Below are 13,163 nucleotides of genomic sequence, written 5' to 3'. Positions count from 1 at the left end.
CTCTTACTTGGTGACAGTCATCACTGTCCCTTCAGCCCTTGTCATCATGGCACTCTCTTACCACCAGCACATCCAGTCAATCACCAGGGTACAACATGTCTGACCACCCACAAAGCAAAGTGTTCTTAGAAACTAAGTGTTCTAGACATGTCTAAATGACAGACTGCTATTACAGTTACCATTAGAATTAGGCTTTCCTTCTTTATTCCTTTTATTTTCTGTTTTTTTTGATCTATTCTCTATCTTGGCATTTACCACAGAGTTTTATAAGTCCTTCTACACTATACCGTGAACTGCTTCAAAGTAGGGACTGTTTCGTTCATCTTTATATCATTAGCAACTAGCAAGTGTTCTTTTTATTAAATAGGATTACAATAAATTTCATTGTGTAAAACACTGCATGAATGTGTACATATAAATATAAGTATTTTACTGCTTCATGACCTAAAATCAGTAAATTTTGCTCAAAAAAATATTCAAAAATGAAACACTAAACTTCAACTTTGTATAAAAGTAAAAATCTGTTAAATTTCATGGACGCTACACATTAAGCATCACTTTATATAATAAAAGGTCATTGTACAAATGACTAAATGCACAGGTGACTACTTGCTGTAATACTTTATTGTTCAGTGACCTGCAGTCAGTAAATTTGCTTAAAAAATAAAATCCAAAACCTCAACCCAGTATGAAAAGTAAAAATCTGTTAAATTTCATAAAGTGTACACATTACTGTAACTGTCATTAAATTCCACCCTTATATTCTAAAACTGAAACCAAATAAATAGACTCAAGGGTGATAAAGGCAAAATGAGACAAGATATCTTTCCAGGTGAACTCAGGTTAAATATAATGCTTCAAAGCCTGAGTCTTTTTAGCTGACTTGCTTTTTAATTCCAGCTGAAATGATTGCAGGTTAGCGAGAGAGCTGCAATTTGGGAGAGCCTGCCCTGAATACTTTCCTGGGCTCCATAATCAGCCTCTTAGTAACTGAGCATACTCTAGTTAAGCTGCTGTAAAACCACCTGGGCTGCTCATGCAACTGTTTGGGTCAACAACATATTTACTGTGAAGTTGTGATACATTTAAGCATACTGAAGGGTGGAGAAGTGGGACGTCATGGGGTCCCTGGCTTTATTTGGCTTGCAATGTGACTGAAAGGTAGAGCCCAGTTGGGTAGAGCCCATAACTACCTTATGGCCAGTTGGGTCATAATTGATTGCCAAGCTGTTTAGTCTAATGAGAGTGAGGGAGAGCATTCCAAGCAGAGCCCTGAGTGCTTCCTTTGATGGTGGCTATTGATTTCTTAAATATGGACAATATCTGATTAATTCCAGTTCAGCAGCTTAACAAGAAGGGATCAGTCTAGACGCAGGGATCCTCAAACTTTTTAAACAGGGGGCCAGTTCACTGTCCCTCAGACCATTGGAGGGCCGGACTATAGTTTTAAAAAAAACTATGAACAAATTCCTATGCACACTGCACATATCTTATTTTGAAGTAAAAAAACAAAACAGGAACAAATACAATCACACCACAGTTTGAGGACCCCTGGTCTAGAGAATGAACATAACAGGAAAGCAGAACCTCACAAAGACAGAGGTGAACAGGGAATGTATCCTACTAAGGAAGTTTATGAAGGCTCAGCTCCACTGTCGTTGTTGGTGAACTGGTGCAACCTTTGGTGGAGGGCAATATCCAACAAAATTCTAAATGTAGATATCCCTTGATCTGGCAATTACACTTCTAGGAACTTATTCCACAGATACACATCCATGAGGACATAAATGTGTGTATGTGTATGCATACTTACATGTAAAAGAATGCTCATTGGAGCAATGTTTACAGGATAAAAAATAATGAATACTAAAAATAGAAAAGTGGCTTAAAAGAACACTATGCAACTACTTTTAAAAATGTACTGGTGTGTACTTTTAGGTTGATCTATTGAAAAAAGTTAAAGTAGGTACAGTATGTACCCACTTGTTTTCAACAGAAGGCTACGAATATATTTGTCACAGATAGGAAATTTTGGAATACATAAAAATCTCTTCATAAAGGTAATCCCTGAGGAGTGAGACCCTCGGGTACAAGGAGAGTGGATTTCATGTTCAACCCTTACCTATCTCTACTATTTTAATTTTTTAATATTTGAATGTATTACTTTTGTAATTTAAAGCAATTTTTTTTTTAATTTAATAGAAAGAGACTGTGCATGTCATCCTCTGTGTGAATTCCTTCTGGGACCAATGACCCCTGCCAGCCTTCCCTCTTGATGCCTCTCATATTTTTTACGAGCAGCCTGGTGGTAAAATAGGCTTCCTGGGCTCCAAGGAGATAGATTTCCAATTTGGCCCTGGGTTGAGATCTTAGGAAGAGAGTAAAATCCAGCACTCCACACACGTGCGAAATTGCTTATAAAGCAGCGATTTGTACATGTTCCTAAGAACAATAAGACACTATTATAGTCCAATTGAGAGGGGAGGACATATGGTACAGGGAGGGAGGGCATGAGGCGGGATCTCACCTAATATGCACATTGTGAAGAGTGTATAATACGCCCCCTGGGTGAGGGGCTCTTTTCCAAATGTAGCTTTGCCCTGGAAATGAGAACGCTGTAACCTAAATACCGTACCCTCCTATTAATTTGAATGTAGTTTAAAAAAACAACAACAACAAAAAAAAAATCTGCGATTTGCTTTACGAAAGTTTTAAGCTAGCCCCATGAACTTTTCTTATGATCCATTCACTATTGTACTGTCTACCCCTTCCCAAATACATAAAGAAAGCTCTACCTTGGAGGGTTTGTACCCGAACAGCATTACAACAGCAACTTTAAAGTCCTCTCTGCTTAGATAGCCTTTGTTATCTTCATCACATGCTTTAAATACCTAAAGAACATTAAATATCGTTAGTTAATAAGAAAGAAACTGTTTCTTATTTCTATTACTAGTTTGTATTTAATATTAAATTTGGAACTCAAAAAGTTGAAACCTAGCCCAACAGTAAAGGTTGAAAATAGTTTCATTAAGTCAATTTTAATTCTCAAAAAAATCTTAACTGAAATTTGCCTCAAAGAAGCGCAAACGACCTAATCGCTAGCCTAGCGCAAATTAATTCCTTTAAACCACTAGCATAAATTCTTTCCAAAATTCAGTTCTGTAACTAGGAAAGTAAGACAAAGGGGCAGGCTTTGAAAGAAGGAAAGGACGATGTGGATTCAAAGTTATTACTAACAGACTAGGTGACGAGGAAAGAAAAGAATCTTGGAAATAACCACAACACTGGACGAACAGCCAGGAGACTTGAAGCTGTAGGCTCAGCCATTGAACTCTGCAAGGGCAGCGTGGTACAACGGGCTGAGTGAGACCCAAGCGTGGTGACAGAGTGAGAGCCCGGAATTCAAGCTGAAGTACGAGACTCAAGAATTGCCCTCCGAACACCTACTTCCACCCATTTCCTGTGTTCCGAAGGGGTGGCTTCCCAAGTCCGTGGCCTGGGCCTGGCCTCGGAGAAAAACATCGCCAAGCGCCACAACTTGCCGGAGCCACCAAACCCACCACCTCCACCGCCAGAGCCCGCTAGGAAAAATTTGCAGCCACGCCCACCGCGGCTCAGGATGTTGAACTCTACCGTACCACTCCAACGTCTTCTCCTATTGGACAGGCTGTGAACCAGTCGGGTTAATTCCGCAGTCGTATTGGCCAGAGACTTTGTTTAACAACGTCGCCTTGGCAGAGCCTGGGCGGGGAGGCTAGCAGATCCGCCCCTACCACTTGGCTCTACCCCCTACCCTGTGCTCTTAACTCCTTACGTGCGGCTGGGCATCTAACGCACTGAAGTGCTCTTTCCGTGTGGTCTGTTTCTTAATTTCTTTAAGTCTTTCCCCTCACCTTGCAATAAATTACTTTGGATCACTTTGCCCTGTGGCACTATGCTAAGCATTATAGGAGACGCAAAGAGAGTGTGAACAAAGCATAAAAAGAACTAAATAAATCTAGCCAAACCAGGATTCACGCTCAGATCAGCAAATCATTGGGGATCAGCTCCCAGGGTAATTACTACACCTGTTTTGTCCTCAGAAAAACGCCAGCACCTAGCACTGTGCCTGGCAAAAAGGAAACGTTCACTAAACGAATGAACATGAGCCATTAAGGCATTTACGGAAATTTATTTCATCTCTGGGAGAGATGAATAATGAATCCGAAATGATCTACGGCAAACATCCTTATTAAAAGCAAAGACTATGGAGAGATTGTTTTGCAAAAGTTTATCCCAGATCCCTCTTTCTTGGCAGATCAGTAAGATTGAAAAGTACATAAGTCTTTCAAAGAAGAAACACACACTGGAGGTTCTGAGTCTGCGGGGAACTCATTTAACTTTTTATTTTGTAGCAGGATACAGGATACAGGTCTCAGGATACAGGTCTCCCAGTCCACAGCTGCCTTTAACCTCACCTCACCCTTTCCCAAACTTTGATACAAACACTTCGCTTGGAGCCCTAGCCACCTCCAAGTCTAAGAAGATGTTTTGCTAATTCGTTGATAAACTAGGGAATGCCTTTCTATTTCTTTCTTTTTTGTTTTTCTTTTACTTTTGAGACAATCTCGGTCGCCCTGGGTAGAGTGCCCACGGAGTCATAGCTCACAGCAACCTCAAACTCCAAGGCTGAAGCAATCCTCTTGTTTCAGCCTCCCAAGTAACTGGGATTACAGACACCCTCCACAACAGCGGGCTAGTCTGGGGGCGTGGAGGGTGTCGTGGGTTTTTTTTTTTTTTCTATTTTTTAGTAGAGACCGAGTCTCCCTCTTGCTCAAGGTGGTCTCGAACTTCTGAGGTCAAGCAATCCACCCGCCTCAGCCTCCCAAAATGCTAGGATAACAGGCGTGAGCCACCTGGCGCGGCTTCACGCTCTCTCTCTTTTTTTTTTTTTTTTTTTTTTTTTTTAAGAAGTCACCGGAAGGTGAGCCGGAAGCTAAGGAAGGCAGATTTCCCCTCTGCACCCTCCCGGGGAAGCTCAGGACTGCGCCTGTGGACCCGGCGGGCTTTAGGACCCAGAGGCAGGCTTGCCGGAAGGGGAAGGGCCAGGTTTGCGCGGCGCGCGCCGTGGCCTGGAGGGGTTGAACTCCGCGCATGCGCGGCGGCGCCAAGGGACGGGATTCGAGTACTCTGGTACATCAGGTATGTGTCGTGGGGCTGCCGGCGCGGCCCTTTTTCTAAGTGCCTGCTGCTGGGTCCGTGCTTCTGGCCTTTGGGGTCCGGCAAATTTCTGAGTGTCCGGCAGAGCTGAAGTGGGCCGCAAGGGAAGCGGCGCTGGGGAAGACTAGTGGGCCTCGATTTCCTGTACTAATAGCACCCCTGAGGGTCCACCTAGCAGAGACCCAACTTTTGCCCGTAGTGTTGGCGAGAGAGTTCTTCAGCCGAAATTCTCATTTCATCTCCACTTAACGGGTGGGTGGTCTCGGACAGTTAGTAAAAGGCCGGGCATGTTGAGTGCTCACCGCGCGCCAAGCGCTTAGCCTTTCTGTGCCGAGTGTCCTGGTAAGTGGGGGTGGTCGTGGTACGTAGCATAGAGTTGTTAGCAAATGAGTTTGTACCTGGTAAGGTGCTTCTGGTTGTGCTTGCCCTCGGGTGAGCACGCAGTGAAGTCAGCAGCTGTCGCTAGTTTTTCACCGCATCCACTTCCATCGCATCACCTTCCACTTCTCCCTGAGCTCCGCAGGACCCTCTTCTTTATTTGTATTTCCCTGCACACCATTCTTCATACAGAATAGTAGTAACGTAAAAAAATAAGCCGTACCATGGCGCTGTCTTTATTAAAGCCCCCAGTGGGGGCCTGTTCTTAGAACAAAATCAAGCGTCTTTAACATGCCTGGCTTCTTTTTATCCCCTTCATCCTGGGCCACAGTGTACCTGGTTTACGTCCATCTATTTGCCTTTGTAGAACTGCTCTTCACCCTACATTTTAGCTGGTGAGAGCCTCTGAGTCTCACTGAAAATGTTACTTCTTCAGCGAGTGTTCCAAAGTAAGGGCATCCCTGTTTCTTTTCTGCCTCATAAAATGTCTGCTTTTTAAAACTTATGTTGGGTCTGTCTCTTACACACAGAAATCAAGTTCTTCTGGTGTAGATCCTGTATGTTGTTAACTCACTACTACCATTGCTTGGTAGGCAGTAACTGCTTAAGTTGCTAATGAACTTTGGGAGTTAAACGTGATACTCATTTTACAGATAAGGAAACTGAGCCTCAGCAGTTAATCTGCCCGAGTGCTCATTTACCACCTGGTAATGACTGGTTTGAAATTGGGGTCTATGTTTACCCACCACTGGCCACAAAGGACCTGTTGAGCCTGGTTCCCAGGCCCACCTGATTGTCTTTAAGCTCTGTTAGAAGGAGGAGCTGAAGATGTAAAAGAAATGCCCCAGCTGTGTCTAGTATGGTTGGGTGAGAGGAAGCACTAAAGTCTAAATCAAATGCTTTCCAACATTTTTTAAAGTCATTAATAAAAGTTCCAATTATGCCCTGAGTTGGCATATAATGAGACATTTTTTACATTTTTCATCCTGTTTAGTGTCATCTTTGCCATATTTCACTCACCCGCCTCCCTAGTTTTCGTTCTTTTAACACATGTATTTAATGTTTTTACTTGACTCCACTCTTCTACATAAACACTGTCTCTTAAACAGCAAGCTTTATTTTGATTTTATTTTTTCTCTTTTTAAAGACAGGATCTTGCTTTGTCATCTAGCCTACAGTGCTGTAGTGGAGTCCAGCATAGCTCATTTCACCTGAAACTATCCTGGGAGCAAGTGACCTTCCTGCCTCAGCCTCCCCAGTAGCTGAAAAACTTCATTTTGTTTTCATAAACATAATGGAGGCATAAAATGACTTCCATTATTGGTAGATGTTGGTGCCTGCAGAAGAACCCAAACTTGATATTTGTCCAAAAACAAGATTAAAAATTTCTACAAAACTACAACTTTCTCCTTGATTTAAACAAAGAACTTAGATTGGAAAAGGGAGGTAAGGTTGGCGTTTGTCCCCTAGGCCAAATGAAAAAGCTAGGACATGGCCTTTGTGGGAAAGGAAAAGGAAATGTATTAATTTGCCAACTCTTGTCACAAAATACCATTTCCTTCCCATAAGCAGAAATAAGTCCTTTAAAGGGGGAGTTTTCTGATAGATCCTATCCCTGGCAGACATCTCTGTTAGGCCAGGCTGCCAGGACAACTCTGCAGAGCCCTCTCCTATAGTATCAGACTCTGGTGCCCCTCCTGGTAACGAGCCTGAGGTAGGGATGCCAGTTTTAGTTCTCAAAAAGGCTAAAAAGGTTGTAAAAGGACAAAGTATTTTTACCCTTTTCCAGGCATTCTCTCTGTTGCAGTACCTTTCTAATGAAATGTTAATCCCAAGTTCCAGACACCTCCACCTTTGGAATCACTGATGTCCTGATTGAATGCCAGCACTTAGTCAGCCCACCTGTATTGTATTCCAGTTCTTTCAGTACCACTTATGCTTTGTCAGGCATTGTCCACAAAGACAGATGGTAAACACTTGGGGAAAAGCTCACGAGTTCCATATTTATAAAATTGAGTTGATTATAAATTTCCCTAGCCAACTGGGAACTGGTGCTGGTGTGGGAGAAGTAAAGTTCTGACGCTGGTGTCCAGATCCTGTTCTCCAAAGTAAACATCCCTGTTTGATCATTTACAAACAACTAGCTGCTCTCTATGGGCCACATCCTCCATTTCACAAGGAGGATGGTAACCTGCTACACTTAATAATAAGACAGTTTTATTGATGTGTTGCCCTCAATAACCCAATAAACTGTGTTGGCTTATTTGCCTTTAGTAAATAACTCTCAGGCATATTTGGGTGTCAGCAGGTCCAAAACTTTATGTAAAGGCTCCCCTCAAAAGACTTTGTTCTCAAAGAATTGTCTTCCAGAGCTTTATTTTTTATTCACTTGTCCTACTTTATTGGATAGAATTCCACTCACATGTGGTTTTAGAAAATGTAGATAATAAAACTAGAAACCTTAGAAATCCTCTAACTAGTTCAGAGTTGATAAAGGTTTCAGAATATATATGGAATTCTCAGGGGTTTGGAATTCCTTTTTGTTGAGTTGTGATATAGGTTGTATTCACCTAGGGAAGACATGTTTGGTATCCTTTTAAAAGTCTTGCAAATGGCCTTTCTCACCAAAAATAGAGCTGCTATTTGCTTTAGAATAGAAAAGGAATGTGGAGAGAACTGCCTGAAGATTGTAATTGAAGATTCTATTACTAAACACCTTGCTTTAGAGCTGTTTTCAAGTTCAAAGGCAGCTAAAGCTAACAATTCCAAAGTATTTTTTCCCCGAAGTGTAAAGTCACAAAACTGTAGCCACAAAAAAAAAGTGATTGTGGCAGCTTAAATACCTCCATCCAGCAATGACTCTGGAACACTTAAAGAACCCAAGTTTTCACCTGAGTTGCTTAATTAGGTGTTAAGTAGTAAGTCAATTTGAATTTCTTTCATGGAGAAAACCTGGCATTCAGACCCTTTTAACTGACAATAGGATTCTATCTAGCTTAGTTATCTGGTTTTTAACCTAATTAGGAAACAAGTTAGGGAAAATACATCCGTTCTAACAATCTGTATAAGTAGACTGGACAGAATGGAAAGGAATAGAAAGCTTTCAGAAAATAGATCTGAGGTCTCAATAAACCTAGACTATTACAGGAGCAAGTGATCCCATCCTTATCTGCGGTCCCTAACTCTGTGGCTGTAAATGGTGTCCAGTGGGGTAGTAGCGACCTGAGTCACGAAGAGTGGGCCAAATTGTTCTCTTAATGAACTCTTACAAAAAATTGCCTAGGAATGTAATTTACAGAACAAGCCTTGATTGACTTGACTAGTAATTAATTGAAAAAGTCAGGTAGGTGAGAAGTTGTGAAAAGTAGTAAATACTTAAGATTTTTAAAGTCAAAAACATGCATTCATTTCAAATCTTTGGATGTAGAATCAAGCCTTTTTTCTTTTTTTGGTATGTAGGTCCTGATGACTAAGTGCCACCTACTGGCTTGGTTTACCCCACTCATAATGCATACTATTCAGCCTCTTTAAAACAGCAAAAACTCAAACATGCTCTACTAATCTAAACACAGAATCTTAAGGTTTGTGATTTTCCTCTGCATCAGCTACTAAATGTTAAAAGTATCATTAAGGAATAGCTCTTCAGCTATCTGGAAAATCTAGGCAACCCTTTATATTGATTTTTGTAGTGTAAAACCAGAAGGGCCTGTTTTACGTACTTTCCTCTTTTCAGAGCAAGGAAGTGGAAATTATACTGTGTGGTTTAGAAAATGTTTTGCTCCAGTACAAGTTCTTTCTCTGCAGGTTTTAATACTTTGATTTATGGTATGGCCAATAAGATAATTATCTCTTAAGTTAGTTGGTCCCGCATGGAAGTATTTACAGATGTTGTACATACAAGAAGTGGTCTTTGGTGTTCATCTTGAGGACTTTAAGCTTTATGGTAAATGGCTTGTCCTTGGAGAAGAAAGATATCCATATCACTGAAGTCTTGTGGACGTCTGCTTGGGTGAAAGATGTATTTGTAAATTCTAATCAGACTTAAAGCTTTTGAGCATAGTCAGAATTACTCCCTAAATTCCTTAAATTCCTCTTAACCTGAAGTACCCGTTGAAAGCTTTCAGGGTCAAGAATGAACAGTTTTGTCTTTCTTTGGAGTTTAAGCTCTAACCCCCTTTCCTAAGGGCATCTAAGAACAAGGTCTAGATTGAAATTCAAAGGAGAAAGGTGACTAGGATTTTTGCTGTTAATCTATCAAAATCCCTTAGCAGATGCTGGTAATATGCCTAGAATAAAAACGAACACATCCAAGCTGCACCTACCAAACGACTGATTTTGGTCGGGTGGCTCAGCCTCTGATAAGTATCAGAAGCTCTATATGTGTTGCAGAAGCTCATGTGACAGGGCAGTGAGAGCAATAAAGTTATTTTGCCAGTGCCTTTGTGAATGGGAAATGATGATATTTCCATCTTTTGTTTTCAGAAGTATAATGTCTCAGGAAGGTGATTATGGAAAGTGGACAATATCCAGTAGTGATGAAAGTGAGGATGAAAAGCCAAAACTGGACAAGCCATCTACCTCTTTTCTCTCCCACGCTGGGCAAGAAGCAGCAAATGAACCAAGGTACACTTGTTCCGAGGCCCGGAAAGCTGCACACAGGAGGAAGATATCACCTGTGAAATTCAGTGATACAGATTCGGGATCACCTCCCAAGAGGCAGAGAACTGATTCTCAAGAGTACCTAGGTTGGTATCTCTCCAGCAGTGATGATGAACTACAACCAGAAATGCCAGAGAAGCAGGGTAAGAATGTGGTGGTCAAAGAGGAGGAAGACATTCCTGTCCCCAAGGACAGCATTGCCCAAAGAGCTGGAAATCATAGCACTCCTGCCTGCCACAGGCTCAAAGAGGAGGAAGATGAATACGAAACATCAGGGGAAGGCCAGGATATTTGGGACATGTTGGATAAAGGGAACCCCTTCCAGTTTTACCTTACTAGAGTCTCAGGAATTAAGCCAAAGTACAACTCTGGAGCCCTTCACATCAAGGGTAAGAGGATTCTGGATGTCAAGAAGCTGTGAATTGCACTTGAGAGTTGTCCCCTCTAAAACAGGGAGGGAAGTTCAGAATGATCTCCAAGAACCCTTCTTTGTGGTCTTAACTGCTCTCTGGGGAAAAAACAACAAATTCCTTTTGCAAGCAAGTTCATTCTTTTAACTGCAATTTGTTAGCTCTGGCAACGAGAGGGTAATTCCCAAAACCCTGTATCTCAACCCCTTACAACACTTATCTCGATGTTTACAATTGTTTGACCTTTAAGTTGAAGATTAAACTTGATCAATAACAGTTTCTTGACAAAGTAGCAAATATTTTACAACTGTAGTTCTCAATGACCCCTGGACAGGCAGCATCCCTTGGATCTTGTTAAATTGCAAATTTAAAGGGCCATCCAAGATTCCTTGAATCAAACTGAGAGGGAAGCCCTGAGGTCTGTATTTTAACAAGCCTTTTAGGGAATTCCAACACCTAATAGGGTTTGAGAACCACTGCTTGAAAGCCTACTTTTGCTTCCTGATAAAGAAGCAAAAAAAAAAAAAAAAAAAGTGCCTGAATGCAAATAGATGTTTTAGTTATGAATCAAAAAGTGGTCTTTTGGCTTGATGCCTGTGGCTCAAGCGGCTAAGGCGCCAGCCATGTACACCTGAGCTGGCGGGTTCGAATCCAGCCCGGGCCCGCCAAACAACAATGACGGCTGCAACCAAAAAATAGCCGGGTGTTGTGGCAGGTGCCTGTGGTCCCAGCTACTTGGGAGGCAGAGACAGACTCGCTTGAGCCCAGAAGTTTGAGGTTGCTATGAGCTGTGATGCCACAGCACTCTACCCAGGGCAACAGCTTGAGGCTCTGTCTCAAAAAAAAAAAAAAAAATAGTGGTCTTTGGTTGCTCTCCTTATTCCCCAGGTTAGAACCTACAGCGGGGACAGCAGGAGCTCTAGAATCAAAGAGGGAGGATTTCTGGTCTTACCACCCATTTGCTGTGTGCATTAACACAGGTTATCCTAGGATAACCAGGACCTATCATTCTCTGAATTTTTGGTTTACTTATCTTTAAATTGGGGATTCAGGCTAGGTGCAGTGGGCTCACACCTGAAATCCTATAACTTTGGGAGGCCAACTTAGGCCCATCACTTGAGGCCAGGAATTCAAGACTTACCTGAGCAACATGGTGTAACCCCATCTCTACAGTAAATAGAAAAATCAGTCAAGTATAGTGGCACATAGTCCTCGCTACTTGGGAGGCTGGGACAAGAGGATTCCTTAAGCCCAGGAATTTGAGGTTATAATGAACTATGATGTCAAAAGTGGAGATTCAGAAAAAAGGGAGCAAATATATGAAGTGACCAGTATAATATATTCACAAGCCAGACACATACAACAAATATTATTATCCTTATTTCAGATAAAGTTTTTTCAGGCCCATATTCAAGACTAGATTATGTTTGTTGTCAACAGTATTACATATCCAGTATATGATTGCATTACATTTCTTCTGTGAGATGTCTAAATGTTGGAGTACTTAAAATCACTATAAAGCAGTGATTTTTTCAACCAGTGTGACACGCCACACTGGTGTGCTACAAGAGGATCTAAGGCGTGCCGTGAAAAATTTTAAAGATCATAAATTCTTTTCAAAAGAAGTTCAAAGCACAGTAAGTATTTTTTATTTTACTTTTTTTTTTTGATCAACATAATTTAAGTGTGATGTGGAAATTTATCGGTCCAGGTGTGCTATGAGATAAAAATGGTTGAAAACCACTGCTCTAGAGAGTTGGATTCTACAGGTGGTTTTCTTTCTAAGACTCTCTTATCTAGGTACTTCAAAGAAATATAGACCATTGTCACTGTTTTGAGAGAGATTGACACAGGAAATAGAGCACCGGTGCTAAGTTTTGCGCTATAATGTTTATGATTTAAGCTTTTGGCACCAAGATATTGAGGAAGGGGAGGTAACATGACAGGAGCTTCTACATACACAGTTAGGACCTCTGTAAGTTGACCTCCCAAGGGACAGTCGAAACTGGTCAACATAAGGAACTTCCACTGATTACATGTGGTGCATGTCCAGTCTGTGAAAATTAGGTCAACACGAGGTCATCAATATAGGGAGGTGATGATCAACTATGGAGGTCTACTGTATTTTCTACCTTAATCCTCAACAGATACAAGTAGATGTTATAGTTGTCCTCCTCAGATGATGGATCTGAAGTTTAGAAAGCACCCAGGGTCAGGAGCTGGAAAATGGTGGAGCTGGGATTTGTTTGCAGGCATTCCAGTGCCAGAATTCACGCTGTTGGATATAAATACCCTGTCATGTCATAATTATAGATCATTTAGAAGATCTCATGGAGGAAGAGGAATTTCAAATGGCTCTTGAAATATGAGGGGAATTTAGAAAGACACGTGGCTGTGCTCAAACCTAAAACCTGATATTGCTCTTTTTTCTTTCTTTCTTTTTTTTTTTTTTTTGAGACAGCCTCACTCTATTGCCCAGGCTAGAGTGCAGTGGTGTCATTATAACTCACTGGAACC

The 13,163-nt window shown here is 41.5% G+C and overlaps 2 protein-coding genes across 8 annotated transcripts in view; one reads left to right on the top strand and one right to left on the bottom strand.

Moving 5' to 3' along the window:
• The window catches only part of EFCAB11 (EF-hand calcium binding domain 11), a 213,023-nt gene extending 209,448 nt beyond the window's left edge, over positions 1-3,575 (bottom strand). For 2 of the 3 annotated variants that reach the window (XM_053603874.1, XM_053603875.1), the window contains exons 1-2: positions 3,448-3,575; positions 2,796-2,891 (exon numbers count right to left, since the gene is read on the bottom strand). In XM_053603874.1, coding sequence (XP_053459849.1) covers positions 2,796-2,891; positions 3,448-3,522 — 171 coding nt within the window. In that variant the 5' untranslated portion in view covers positions 3,523-3,575. Of the gene's footprint in view, positions 1-2,795; positions 2,892-3,447 lie in introns of those variants that run through there. The other variant, XM_053603877.1, reaches the window with a different exon arrangement.
• Positions 3,576-5,140: 1,565 nt separating this feature from the next.
• Positions 5,141-13,163, top strand: part of TDP1 (tyrosyl-DNA phosphodiesterase 1) — an 88,689-nt gene continuing 80,666 nt past the window's right edge. For 3 of the 5 annotated variants that reach the window (XR_008382663.1, XM_053603871.1, XM_053603870.1), the window contains exons 1-2: positions 5,141-5,181; positions 10,060-10,625. Coding sequence is in view for 4 of the 5 variants with exons in the window: in XM_053603871.1 (XP_053459846.1) it covers positions 10,067-10,625 (559 nt within the window). In the remaining variant the exon portion in view is untranslated. The remainder of the gene's footprint in view (positions 5,182-10,059; positions 10,626-13,163) is intronic. The other 2 variants (XM_053603873.1, XM_053603872.1) reach the window with 2 other exon arrangements.

The sequence above is a fragment of the Nycticebus coucang genome, chromosome 9 (genome assembly GCF_027406575.1).
Source record: "Nycticebus coucang isolate mNycCou1 chromosome 9, mNycCou1.pri, whole genome shotgun sequence".
Taxonomy (NCBI): domain Eukaryota; kingdom Metazoa; phylum Chordata; class Mammalia; order Primates; family Lorisidae; genus Nycticebus; species Nycticebus coucang.
The sequence above is the reverse complement of the archived record's forward strand: the minus strand, read 5'-3'. Positions and strand labels throughout refer to the sequence as shown.